Source organism: Lagenorhynchus albirostris, chromosome 9 (genome assembly GCF_949774975.1).
Source record: "Lagenorhynchus albirostris chromosome 9, mLagAlb1.1, whole genome shotgun sequence".
Taxonomy (NCBI): Eukaryota; Metazoa; Chordata; class Mammalia; order Artiodactyla; family Delphinidae; genus Lagenorhynchus; species Lagenorhynchus albirostris.
This window is the reverse complement of record NC_083103.1, coordinates 87822239-87836358: the sequence shown is the minus strand read 5'-3', so window position 1 is coordinate 87836358 and position 14120 is coordinate 87822239. Positions and strand designations below refer to the sequence as shown.

Here is a 14120-nt window from a genome sequence, read left to right as displayed (position 1 = left end):
TCCACACCACTGCTCCTTCATTACAGGTCTGTTTGGCTCATTCATTTGTTCATTCATTCATTCATTCATTCCACAAGCATATACTGATGATCTGCTCTGACCAGGCCGAGGACTAAACCTGAAGAAGGTATCATGTCCCCTTCCACCCCCACTGCAAACCTTCTCTTTTTAAGGTTCACCATCTGTAATTTCTCTAGTTCTTCATATGTTATAGTATTTCAAATCTCTGAGCCACGGATCTCAGAAACCCTTTAGTTGGTCCTTGGCCTTCTTAAAGTCCTGTAGTACCAGAATAATGGGAATAGAATACATTTTTTAAAAAGTTTTAAACCGAATATTTTAACTGAAATTTTTTGGCAGGCTTTTGTATGCAAATGACACTGCAGAACATTATATTTAGGAGACATTATTAAATTAGACACACATGACACATGAATATGAAAAGACTTTCAGTAGAAGAAAAAGAGGGAGTTTATTCCCTCCAAATTTGACTGTGGCTCTAAATTCTCTTCATTAATGCAAAGTTCTTTTGTCATTCTGACTGTGGGACACTGTTACCAAACCTTGTGGGAAATATCAAGTTCCAAAAACATGGAGGAAACAAGTATTTACTGGGTCCAATGTGAATGTTTGGTCCATATGAAAATGACCAGGAAGACTATTAGATGAAGGTTATTTAATGATTTCTGGTAAGTCAGTCTCTTCCCATAAAATATATCCAAAGTTTTTACATTAAGAGACTTCCTTGGGGAATGAGCATTTGATAGTTTATCATTTAAATGGAAGATACCATCAGATTCTGCTTGAAAAGTTCATCTTTTACTTAAGACATTTTTTTAACATCTTTATTGGAGTATAATTGCTTTACAATGGTGTGTTAGTTTCTGCTTTATAACAAAATGAATCAGTTATACATACACATATGTCCCCGTATCTCTTCCCTCTTGCATCTCCCTCCCTCCCACCCTCCCAAGACATTTTTATTATGCAACATTTGAGACATACAAAAACATAAAGATTACTGTGATAAAAGCCTGTGAATATATTATCAGCGTTAAGAAATAAGTGATATTTCATTTATGATTAAATTAATTTATTAAGCCTTAAGCTTTTAGATTATCCACTCAAGATATTTGGTTAAGAGAGAAGGTTAGCAGGGATGGCTATCAATTTTCCCAATTTGAAAAGCTAATTCTTAGGTACTATTTGATTTGTCCACATTTTCTTCCTTTTGGAACTTGTAAATTTTTTTTTTCACTCTCTTTTCCTTTTGGCTTGTAATATACTGACAATGACATTACATATTGCAAACCCACACGTTTATCAGAGATTATGATTAGAGGACACTTTTATAGCAAAGATCAAATATAACATGGTGTCATCATTTACAAATAATTATAGAAGATTTTCTTATTATTTATTTAACCTGATCTTTAGGGATTCTAATTCCTGATCTATTTATCATATGTGTTTTTATCACACCAGAGATAATACCAAACACTGAATAACTTTTATTTATAAGAATTCTTAGCAATATTTATAGTCTACATAGATACTAAATGAATATATAAACATTTTTCTATGCTACTTCAAAGGTTCAGTAATTTTCCTTCTTAAAGACATTTAAAAATATGAAATCAGTCATCTTAAATATATTACCACTACAACTCAATAGCCAGTACTGTCATGATTTGCAAAGTGTATGACTAAGTTAAATCCTAAGCATGGTGAGGACTTTCTTATACATCAGAATTGTCACCCATAGTGTTGAGGTCTAAGTTGTTACTCATCTTTGTGGTATAATTTTCCCTCAACTTAACAGAGATTTACTGAGCACCTACAACTTGCTGGACACTAAGCCAGGTGCTGAGGACACAGAATTGTCCTTCCCTTGATGAGTTTAGTTAGAGAATCCTCTTTAGCCAGAGTGTACGATTTTGCAGTTAACCTCTCGAGAGTCAGTAGTCATCAAATATGGTGTCTAAGATGAACAGTGTAATATTGTTTTGAACAGTGAGGATACTTTAGACAGAACCTCATGATCGAACATAAAGAAAGAGTATAATTTTGATGTGTGGTTGGTAGAATGACTGTAATGTAATGTGACTTAAACCTTGGACATCAATTGTTGTTTCAGTTCTTTAAATATACCTGATGTTTTATTTCTTGTGAATGTATTATTTAGATTTACATATTAAAAATGGATCACAGAGGTACTAGTAATTCCTTTATATACGTTTATATTTACGTGTATATAGATATATATGTATGTATGCAAATATATATTTTACTATTGGGATTAGTAATTCTTTTCCCTTTGTAGAATTTTCTGTACAGTACTCTAGTACTGAAGTCTTCCCCTTGCCATCATATTGTATTATTAACTGAGCTGTAGCAAGTCATAACGCTGATTTAAAAGCAGTTATTAAGTAAATGAGGTAAAGCTGTGGTTTTCTTCTCTCTTTCTTTGGGGTTTGTATAACATTGTAAGAGAAGTACAAACAGTTTCAACTACATACTATAGTATCTGTTTTTAGCGATGTATGGGGGGATTGCCTATATTTTAGCTTTTACATGGGAAAATTTTGCTTTCCACTTTTTTTGGACATTATCCTCTAGGGAGATTTCTTAGCTTGAATTTGACATCACCATCTCTGCTTACTTTAAATCTTAAGGGACCTGAAAGAAATGGTGTTTTGAACCTGAACACTTAAATTTTCTCTGGCTTCCCCAGGAAAGCTGTGAGTCTGGGAAGAGCAGGTTTGAGAAGCAGAGGGAGAGGAGAACATGTATAATCTTTATGTTGGCATTCTGCATTCTTACATAAAGGTGCAGTTAGTCCCTGGCATGTGGTAGGAAATAGAGAGTACTTGAATGGGAAATGGGACAGGGAAATATAATTCATTTTCCTAGCATAAGTTTATATCTTGGTTTCACTTTTTACAAAGTATTGTAAATTCCCAGAACAATAAAACAGAACCAAATTAAAATACATGCAATATAGCAACACTGTCAAGCTAAATAGAATTCTTAAAAGTCATTTACCATTTGGAAATTATTAGCACCATTCCCCACTCCACTTGATCCTTTAGACTAGAGAACTGAAATGGATACTAGACAGAGTATGGGCCTGTGTCTCCTTTTTTATAAATTAAATTTGCCAAACACTATGAAAGGGCTTGGATGCTCTAAGAAGAATGTAGACACCACTGGTCACTGAGCTCTACTTATCTGAGAGCCAGTGAATCCTCAGGTTGTGAGAAGATGAACATAATAGGTGAATAGACAATAGCAAACTAAGAGAAATAAGCATGCCTAACGTTTAGTGTTATAATTAAACCAAAATTGAAGTTATAGGAACACATATTTATGACTTACACATAAACTTATGATTATTGTGTTATATGCTACTTAGTAACAAATGGTAAGCAGTAGATGACTGTAATTATTATAAAATTTATACAACCAATCTAGAAAAGTGACTTTGAGATCCTTCCTTGTGAAGACCCTGCATCTACAGGGAGGGCCAGATCTCTTCCTTCTGATGTGGGGCCTGCCGTCCAGGTATGAGTGAGGCTGGATGACAGATGGCTCTACCGAAGATGCTGGCAACCAGGACTAAGGTCTCCAGTCTCAGCAGACTTGAGAAGGGCAGCTCTCTCCCATGGTAGAAGCTGTCCCCTTCCACTGAAGAGCAAATATTGAGCAAAGTAAAGATCAGGTTGTGAAAAGGAGTGGTGGGAGGGAAGGAGTAGGCAGGGGACCCGGGAGAGTGCAGCCCAACATCTATGGACCACGAATGCTCCTTTGTTTGTTTCTCCAGGGATGCTGTCCCAGGAGGGGGATGAAGGTTGTGAGGTAAAAGAAGGCTCCTATTCAAGTATTTCTTTGAGAACTCCACAAATTATGTGTGTGTTTGCTCAACCAGAATATATACCCTTGAAGGCCTAGACAAGGAAGAATATCAATTATTCACTTCTAAATGTGAATTAATATCCGTACTTGACTTTCTAGACTCCTACCTAGAGCATGGAACCCTGTCACAGAGGATGTGACGGAGACTGTATTGAGGGGCTTTGGACCCCCAGGAGGTGGAGGGAAAAAGCACTGCATCAGGAGGGACCCGATGGGTCAGAAACATGTGGTGAAGAGAACAAAGAAAGGAAGGTGGTAGGAAGACAAAAAGAAGATTGTGGGTGTGACCTGTGAGCCTTGACTCACACTTTGCAAAGTTAAAGTGTGTGCAAGGTGTTTATGATGGGCTTGGCCTGCAGAGAGGCACACTGCTTGGTGGGGATTACTATGGGAATTTAATTGCCAAAGAAGTCCACACCAGTCAGACTTACATGAGATAGACTGATGCTTCAAATGTCAGTTTCTTCATTTATACATAGTAAGAGCTATATATTTCTGACCGGTGAGCCATCAACAAGGTCTTTCTTCAAAGGTCATGTTGTCAAAGGACCTGACAACATGTCCTTCTCCAAAGACCCTTTGCTTCTTGGTGTTCTGTAGTCTTGTTTCTTGCCGACAGCCCAGGACTGCTCTCTGTGTTTTCCTTACAATGCATGCATTCTTATTTGATCGTAGAATGTCCATTTTGCTAATGCATTCTGATAACTGTCAGTTTATTCCATCAGAGAGACAATGTCTAGCTTAATTAAGGCTATCATTGATCAAAGAAAGTCTTTGGTCTGTGTTGTTTTTTGGATTAGCCTGATTTTTGGACATCCTGGGCTTTAGTGCAGAGTCAAAACCATGTTATTTATGAAGCCATAGTGTCCTGACCTCATTTTAATGACAATAAAGCATTTATATGTGGTGTCACATTTGTTACCTGCAAGTTATTGTTATTTGCAAGTCACCGTAAGGGGATAAATGCATATAATGCTTCACACTTTATAAAGTCACATGATATAAAATGAGTTTTGTTTTATGCACCCTAATCTATATTATATCCTATGCATTCTCTTTTATTGAAGAACACACATAGTTCATAATTAAGAAAAACTGGAGGGAAATCGGTATGTTTTATGATCTGCATGAAGTTTTTAATGTAATTTAAGAAAAAAAACTATCAGTGCTAAAAATGATACTTCAAAGATAACAAAACATTCAGAACATAATGGGTTACTAAATTCCCCCAGAGACCCCTCTGTCAGGCTGTCTAAGTAGAATATGGTCCCTGACACACTGAATTCACGTTGTGGTGTGTTTCAGTGGGGTTATAGGGGGAGGATCACAAGTGAATGCCATCATCATCTATTAACAAAGGGTGGCACCATGGCTTATCCTGAAAATCCGGTTCTGAAGGAGCCGCCACACCACGACAGTCTGCGAATACAGACACTGACTTAAAGAAAAGCACAGAAGTCCTCTGGCATCCTCAGTAAGCTCGGCGGCACTCATATGCCCCCCATGCCAGGCTTCCATCTTCTTTGGTCCATGGAGAAGGGTCCTGGAGGACAGAGGTGTCTGCCCCCTCGTCCGGGGAGAAGGGCCCCACCTTGGGTGGTGGGTCATTGGACATTGTCATGAAAGAGGTGAAGGGGTAGGGGGATGGGGTTGGGTACCCCTGCATGTGGTACAGATCCTCCAGTGTGTGCAGAGAGTAGGACTGAACCCCCGCTAGGGGGGCCGCCCAACCGGAGCTCCTGTGCTGGGCAGTGCTCCCCGACTCTAGCTGGGAGAGGCAGCCTGTGCTGGGCGCCAAGCTCTGCAGGGCATCGGCCGGCACGGGGTCTGGTTGGCCGAGGCCTTCGGGCACCATCTGCTCCCATGAGTCCCTCTGAGGAGGATGGAAAGGTCACTGGGGTTAGTCATTAGGTGATGGTCTGACGTGGGCAGATTTCCTTCCCAACATAGGGTGCTGCTGGCCCATGTCTTCCAAAGCAGACTAGGTGTCCTCCCTCTGCTGTCCAAAGCCTCCCTATCAGGCAGCTCTCCCCTCTGGTGTTTGACATCGGCAGTGGGAGTTTTAGTTCCTTTCTTACTCTAGAATTAGATGTGTGTGTGTGTGTGTGTGTGTGTGTGTGTGTGTGTGTGTGTGTAGAGAGAGAGAGTCCTTTCCCCAGAAAACATTAAATGTGAAGATAATAAAATGAACATTTTGACAGCGTTTCATCATTTACTCCTGGAAGGAGTAGACCCTAAGCTACACAGTGGGCTTCTGAGAGGGCTAGGAAGGCTACCTGCCCTCAGTGAGCAAGGGGGTAGAGCCTCATAGGCTTGGAGCTGGAAAGATTTGGCTTCAGTTCATGGCTGGGCCACTTACTACCTTCCTGATTCTCAGTATTTCACTTTGTGCATCTGTAAGATAGGGCTTTAATAACTATACCCTGAGTTGTTGCAAGTATTAAATGAACAAGTGCACATAAAAGTTCCTGGCTGTAGTAGATACTCAATAATGTTAATTCCTACTCTCCCACAGCCTGTTTTGTCTAAAATCCCATCTCCAGAGATTCATGACTTTGTGGTTGAGGGCTTTACAGTATAAGAAATTTACTAGTATTCATTCATCTTTATGAACTCATCTCTGGAAGGACTGCGAGAGAACAAGGTTCTAGAGGGTAGAAATGTCGTGGGAGAGGAGAGGCAGGGAGGGGGAGGGCGAGAGGAGTCCTGATGCGCCTGCCCTGGCTGACAGCCTCGCTGTCTGCGAGGTAACTTCAGTGCTCTTTCCTTATGCACGGGAGGAATAACGGGGAAACATCTGGCACAATCGGTAGAGTATTAACAAAATGGATATATATCCTGTTTTATCAGTCGTCCCCGCCCAAATCCCTAGATAGAGCTTCCTGCCGCGTGGCTGGCACGGATCTTTGAGGAGGGTTCCCTGGGCGTGGATCCTGGCATCTCTCGGGGCGGCGCAGAGCAGCCTCCCGGGGGTCTCCGGGGCCAGCAGACCTGGTTGCTAAGCACATAGGCTGGCCAGGGCCGCGGGAGCCCCGACGTTAGTGACCCCCTAAACTAAGCCTCTGCATACTCACCAGCACGAAGTTTGCAGGCTCGCTGGGGAAGGGCAGCGGCAGGAGCTGTGGCAGGGGTGAGGCGCTGATTAAGGAGCCGCTGTTGGGGGTCAGGGCCGTGGGGCGGTGGTCCCCGTAGAGCTCCGGGAAGTAGGAGTCCAGGTGGGCCGGGTGGCCCTGCCCTGCCGAGGACTCGCAGGCAATGTCCTTCGCCACAGTTCGGGTGCAAGCATTGTTTGCGAACTGTTTACTGTTGTGGAAGTCCGAGTCGGTTAGGAGGGATCTCCTGACACCATAGTAACCTGACATCACCGGTGAGCCTGTTGCCAAGGGGAAAACAAACGGGCAAAAGTTGTTTCCTTGGAGGAAGTCAAGGCATCTCTGTTGCAGCCAGGTCTCTCCACGTGTGAAATGGTATTTCCAACGCAGGCCTGACGCCAAGGCCAACATTTAAATAGATAAATGTCTTGAAAGGCATTAAATATAGCGGCATTACCTCTTTTAACTGGTCCAGCCCAAATAATTCATACATTTAAAGTTCGCTCTGCCTTTGGGGATAAGTTCACTTTAGATGGAGCAGTAACTGTTCAGTGTCTCTCACTTCTTGTGCACCTTCAATGTGCCAGGTGCTGTGCTAGGCGCTGTGCTTATTCTATCCCTTTGGGCTTAAGGAGATAGAATAAGAAGCCCTTGGCATTTACATTTCATCTAATGAAGTATCTTTTTCACAGCTTCTGAGCTCTGTCCCCATAGATACAGGACCGTTTGCAAGAGGCTGCTTCTGGGACATGTTATGTGAGACTCAGCATCTCTAGATAAGGTGAGACAATAACCCCGCCCCAAATCAGAGGCAGGCAGTACTCTTCTTCTAATTTTTTTGTACGCTGGCCGTGACTTGCACCTATTAGGCACCAGAAACGGCTGCTTGCTTTGCTTCTGTGAAGCAAAGTTAGAGGACCACAAAAAATGTTCTCTGGCTTTGATGAGTCTGGTGTTATTTGCTGCCCTCTTGTGGCCACGTTGAGTCTCTCACTCAGCTCACCTGGGCACTGCAAGCGAGAGAAGGGAATGCGTGGCACAGAAAGCTCCCCTTGGTGGAAACCTGGAGAGGCTGAAACTGAGAAGAATCTCATTTAAGGTAAGGCCAGTGAAATAGTCCCAGAGGAGAAGAGATGTGTTTGCTAAAGACTTTCTGATCTCGTAGCTCAGTTGTAGCAGGAAACCCTTCATCACTTAGAACATGGTCAGGAGCATAGACTCAAGGGCTGTAAAACTGATTTTTTTTTTTTTCCCAGCTGGTGGTGGGTGTGATCCAATTAGCTAAGACCTACTCCCTCAGGTCACAAAGAGGCTGAGCTGGGAGGATGATGCGGGTGCTTGTCTTTGTCACCTTTCCCAAACACAGTGGACCGCTTCTGAGCTTTGTCCCTGCCCACCCTGCCCACTCTTCCACAGGGAGAGAAGACAGACTCATCAAGACCCTCCTTCTTATTACACTGACTCAGTCATACATGACTCTCCAGACACAGCATTTTGGCCCCTGCCACCTGATGTGGCACTTCGTATTATGCTCGATACTCTCTCTCCTGAGTTACAGCCCTCTTTCCAATCCATCTGCAAGCTCCATGGGGGCAGAGCTTAGGTCCTACACATTTTCTGTAAACCCAGTCATATAATACTGTGTTCAACAATTACATGTGAATTTATTCATTCATTCAGAGGAAATCAAAATTCCCTGTAGAAACTTAAAGCACAATTCCACTCACTCCACTTTCATCTTAAATTCTATAGCCCCAAACTTCTAATCTGCTCATGAATTTGAAAGACGCAGTTCGAGGTTTCATCGTAAGCATAATTCTCCAGAAAAAACATCTGTGCAAGTGAAAATTAATACCAATAAATAAGGTTTCGTTTCATGCCAGGAATTTATATCCACAGTAGTGGTTAAGGCTGAGAACAGAATGAAGAATAAGTAAACAAGGCTTCCAGGATCTCATGTCTGTATTTCCAATTTCCAAATAAAAAAATACAGAGAAAAAAACCCTTTGCTTTTTAAGCATGTATTTTTCTCCCTAAAAAGAGGAAGAATAATTCTAGATGATAACAGAGGCTGCAGAAATTTTCTTCTGTAGAATGGAGCAGATACAACCAGATTCCAGGGACAATAAATATGATTGGGAAACACAGCATAGAGACATTCAGATATGTGGGATCGTCTCCTGCTCTTACCCCTTTCCCTTTTCCAGCTCTGAAGATTACCAAAATTAGTGAGAAACCGTATGCCCTTCTGAGTTTGGGATCTGGAAGGAACATGTGTGTGTGTGTGTGTGTGTGTGTGTGTGTGTGTGTGTGTATGTGTCTACGTGTGTATACACACACATATGAGAGTGCCCCAAATTATTATTAAGAATTCTCCTATTCCATCCCAACAGGAGTACTTAATGAGACATATGTATTAAAATGAATGTAAGATGCTTAACTAAGTGCCTGGCATATAGAAAGCACCAATAAATAATTGTTATTCTACCTGCCCTCAGGTCTTTCTCTTTCTGTTCTGAAGCATGTGCATAATCTATCAGACCACAGTGCCAGAATCTTAAACATTTTAAAACTGTGTCAAGGGCTTAATTGATATTGCTTTTGCCCAATAAACTTATGCTGGACGGAATGCGTTCCAAATTCAGGAATGAGGTCTGCTTTCCCTGATATTACATTTTAAAAATAAATGTTTTAAAGCTTCAAAATTTTGCAAGTGCTGTAAGGCAGCTATGAAAGAATGGAAGCCTAAATGCCTGATTTTGCTCAAAAGAGAAGGAATTGCCCCTTGAACTGCAATACTCACCTGGCATCGGGCCAAACGGAGGCTGAGTAGAGCTGACACTGCCCTGGAAGACAGAGGGGGCACAAGTGTTTTCTTCTTTAGTTGCAAGTTTGAACTTAAAAAAAGTTTAGGAATACGTTCTACAAGCTTTATTTTCTGCTACTAAGAAACATTTTAGGAGAGGTTAGCTTAGGGGAGGGTCAAATGAGAGTTAAGAACACAATACCAGAAAACAAACAAGGGACAGAGAGAAACCAACGTTTTAGATTCTGATAAACTTGCCAAAAAGCACAGTTTAGATGAAATAATTTATCTTTTTTTTTTTACTGTTTGTGTTAATATCCTTCATCAAATAGATATCAAAGATTTATATAAATACATACATACATGCACACACGAATATGTTTGTATTTGGTTTTAACATTGAATGGCCACTTTTTAAGCTGTCTGCCTCCATGTTGAATGGAAGTTTCACTAAGGGTAGAGACCTTGACTGTGACTTGTTCTCAGTGTCTGGAACAGAGTGTGATCCATCATAGACACAATAAAAATATGTGGAATAAAAATAGGCGTCAAAGATCCTGCAGGTTAGTGAGCATAGGAGGCTGAGGGATATTGTCGGTTGAACTATGTCCCCTGAAAAGATATATTGAAGTCCTAATTACCAGAACCTGTGAATGTGAACTTATTTGGAGATAGAAGGTTTGAAGATGAAACTAGTTAAATTAAAATGAGTTCGTCCTGGAGGATTGTGGGCCCTAAATCCAATATGATTGTTGTCCTTATAAGAAGAGGAGAGAGACACGCAGAGACACACACACAGAGGGGAGAAGGCAGTCTGAAGAAAGAGGCAGAAATCTGAGAGCTACAACTTCAAGCTAAGGAACACTAAGGTTTGCCAGTAACCACCAGAAGCTAGGAAGAGGCAAAGAAATATGCTCTCCTAAAGCCTTCTGAGGGAGCCTGGCCCTCCGACAACTTGATTTTGGACTTCTAGTCTCCAGATTTGTGAGACGGTAAATTTTTATTGTTTTAAGGCACCCCATTTGTGGTAATTTGTTACTGTAGCCCTAGGACACTAATACAGGGAGTGACTGATGATGAAACAGATAATTCAGTGTAGTGTGAGAAGTGGCATTGTAGAAGTAAGGTGGGCTGAGGTGGACACCTAAGCCAGTATTAGGGATGGGATGGGGGACATATCCTGGAGGAGGTGATGCTTAAGCTGAGTGCTGAAGGAAGAGTATCCAGGTGTGTAGAGTCTTAAGATATACAAATGCAAGCTCTGGCTCCAAGATACCCAGGAACAATGTTGCTGTTGTAAAAGGTGAGTCCTCAACATCTAGTTCTTCAGATTTGGACACTTAGTCTTGACCCTAATGATCCTACAGACTCTCAAGAGTTGCAAGAGAGTTTACAGAGAGTCTCATTCAACTACCACTCAAGGCTGACATACTCTCCATGTTATCAGCCCTGGGTGCATTTAGCCTACAGTGGTGGAGAACTTAGCACCCTCTGAGAAAGCCTATTTCTTCTTTGGGGCCCTCCAGCTGTGATAAAGTAGGCTGAAAAGAGTCATGTTCTTAATTCTAATCTTGGTCCATACAGAATAAGGTAAACCCTTCTTCCATACATAGCTCTTCAAATATCTGAAGATAACCCATCATTTCTCAACTGTCTTAATCAGTCTGAGCTGCTAGAACAAATACCATAGACGTGGTGGCTTAAACAACAAACATTTCTCCCAGTTCTGGAGGTTGGAAGTTTGAGATCAGGGTGCAAGTAAGGTCGAGTTCTCTGGGGGCCCTCATCCTGGCTTGCAGTTGGTTGTCTTCTCACTGTGTCTTCATGTGGCACAAAGAGAAATCATCTTTTCCACGTGTCTCTTCTTATAAGGGCACCAATCCCATTCATGAGGGCAAAGCCCTCATGACCTAACTACCTCCCCAAAGGCCCCATCTCCAAATACCATCGCGCTGGGGATCAGGGCTTTTTTTTTTTTTTTTAGATTCCATATATATGTCTTAGCATACAGTATTTGTTTTTCTCTTTCTGACTTACTTCACTCTGTATGACAGCCTCTAGGTCCATCCATCTCACTGCAAATAACTCAATTTTGTTCCTTTTTCTGGCTGAGTAATATTCCATTGTATGTATGTGCCACATCTTCTTTATCCATTCATCTGTCGATGGACACTTAGGCTGCTTCCAGTGATGAGGGCTTTAACACATGAATTATGGGGGTGGGGTGCAAACATTCCATCCATAACCCCAAACTGGAATTGTATCTTCTTCAGGCAAAATGTCCTCCAACCGTTCAGAAGTAGCACAGTATTTGAGAGTGAAGACTCTGGAACCAGAGTGTGTGTTTGAATCCCAGCTCTGCCTCTTGTTAGCTGTGTGATCTTGGGCATATGAAGAGTAAATGTGATTTTATGTGTCAAGCACTTAGAATAGTTCCTGGCTTAGAGTAAGGAGGATGTAAGTATTAGCTATTATCACTCAGATGCATTTTTATGTCTCTTCAAATCTATGGTATATTCCTCTAAACATGTTTTCCTATTTAATAAGTTAACACTTTGTTTTTTTGTTAAATTTAATTTATTGACATATAGTTGATTTACAATGTTGTGTAAGTTTGTACTGTACAGCAAAGTGATTCATTTATGCATATATATTTTTTTATATTCTTTTCCATTATGGTTTATCACAGGATATTAAATATATTTCCCTGTGCCATACAGTAGGACCTTGCTGTTTATCCATTCTATATATAATAGTTTGCCTCTGCTAATCTCAAACTCCCTAATAAGTTAACAATGGCAAATGGCAGAAGGAAACTCGTGGGCATGCAGGGTCAGAGATGGGTGTAGGTCAGGGTACTGTGATTCTTATATGGGAAAGAAAGGAGTTACTGATTAACTGTAGAAGCACTTGTGTTTGGGCACATTTTCCCATGTTGCCAGGGCCCATGTTATCCACTGTTTCCCTCTGATTTCCAGCTCTGTCCATCTGGGTCTTTCCTCCGAGGCCTGTGCCAGGGCCCATTCCCTGTGGCTTCTGCCTCAGCCTCCTTCACTGGGTAAGCAGGGTGTGGCGGGGTGGTAGCTGTCCTGGGTGCTGCCTGGGGAGATGTCCTGTTGCTCTCCTGCATCTTTTCCTCCCTACCTGCTCCCTTAAACTGCTCTGGCCAAGGCTGGGGCCAGGAGGAAGGCTTCTGTGAGATGCAGTGCATATGCCCAACCTGATGGACAGAAGTATCGGCACCTGTCAGCCATGCACTGGTTCATCAGCTGCTGTGGCTCTGCCCTGGCCTCTGCCTGAGGCATGACAGAACTCAGTCTGTGCCAACACAGCCCCTGCAGCATCTACCACCACCAATGCCACCATCTACCACCACCAATGCCACCAACAGTCTTCTTATACCCCTTCTTCGTCTTCTGCCCAGTTTTAATTATTACTGTGGAATTGCCAGCACTGTACCTCCCACTCCAACCCAATTTTAATACCTGAAGACTCTACAAAGCTTTCATAATTACTAGCCTAGTTGATTTTATTTATTATTTGATGAAAAGAAGCCTCTTGTGTTTGTTTCTCCTGCATACTTTTGCCCTTTACCTGCTGTGGAAAGTAAACACTCTATTTCCATTCTTTATGGTTAGTCATAAAATTTTACCTGCGTATTTAACAAAGATGACAAGCAGTATCTTTTTAAAATAATTTATTTATTTTAGGCTGCATTGGGTCTTCCTTGCTGTGTGCAGGCTTCCTCTAGTTGCGGAGAGCAGGGGTTACTCTTCACTGCAGTACACGAGCTTCTCATTGCAGTGGCTTCTTTTGTTGCGGAGCACGGGCTCTAGGCGCGCAGGCTTCAGTAGTTGCAGCACGCGGGCTCAGTAGTTGTGGCTTGCGGGCTCTGGAGTGCAGGCTCAGTAGTTGTGGCACACAGGCTTAGTTGCTCACGGTATGTGGGATCTTCCCAGATCAAACCCATGTCCCACTCATTGGCAGGTGGATTCCTAACCATTGCACCACCAGGGAAGTCCCTACAAACAGTATCTTAAACCTCCCACTGACAGACAAGATCCTTAGGACATTAACTCTTATTGCTCCTCTCCTAATTTACACGAGTATGTATTTTCTTGTATTTTAGCTTGTTTCTTTTTATTAAACCTCCACACATTAGACTTCATAATTATTTTCATCATTTTATCAAGTAAATCTGTATTAGATTTACTTACATGTTCATCATTTTCTTTGCTTATCTGTCCTCCAAAATTTTTTTCTAGATTCAAGTTTCCTTCTTCTGAAATAACCCTTTAGAAAATTCC

At 41.8% G+C, this 14120-nt stretch overlaps 1 protein-coding gene across 1 annotated transcript in view; it reads right to left on the bottom strand.

Moving 5' to 3' along the window:
• Positions 1-5386: 5386 nt before the first annotated feature.
• Positions 5387-14120, bottom strand: part of POU2AF2 (POU class 2 homeobox associating factor 2) — a 32829-nt gene continuing 24095 nt past the window's right edge. The window contains 3 exon segments of the mRNA XM_060160880.1: positions 5387-5788; positions 6990-7288; positions 9811-9853. Coding sequence (XP_060016863.1) covers positions 5387-5788; positions 6990-7288; positions 9811-9853 — 744 coding nt within the window.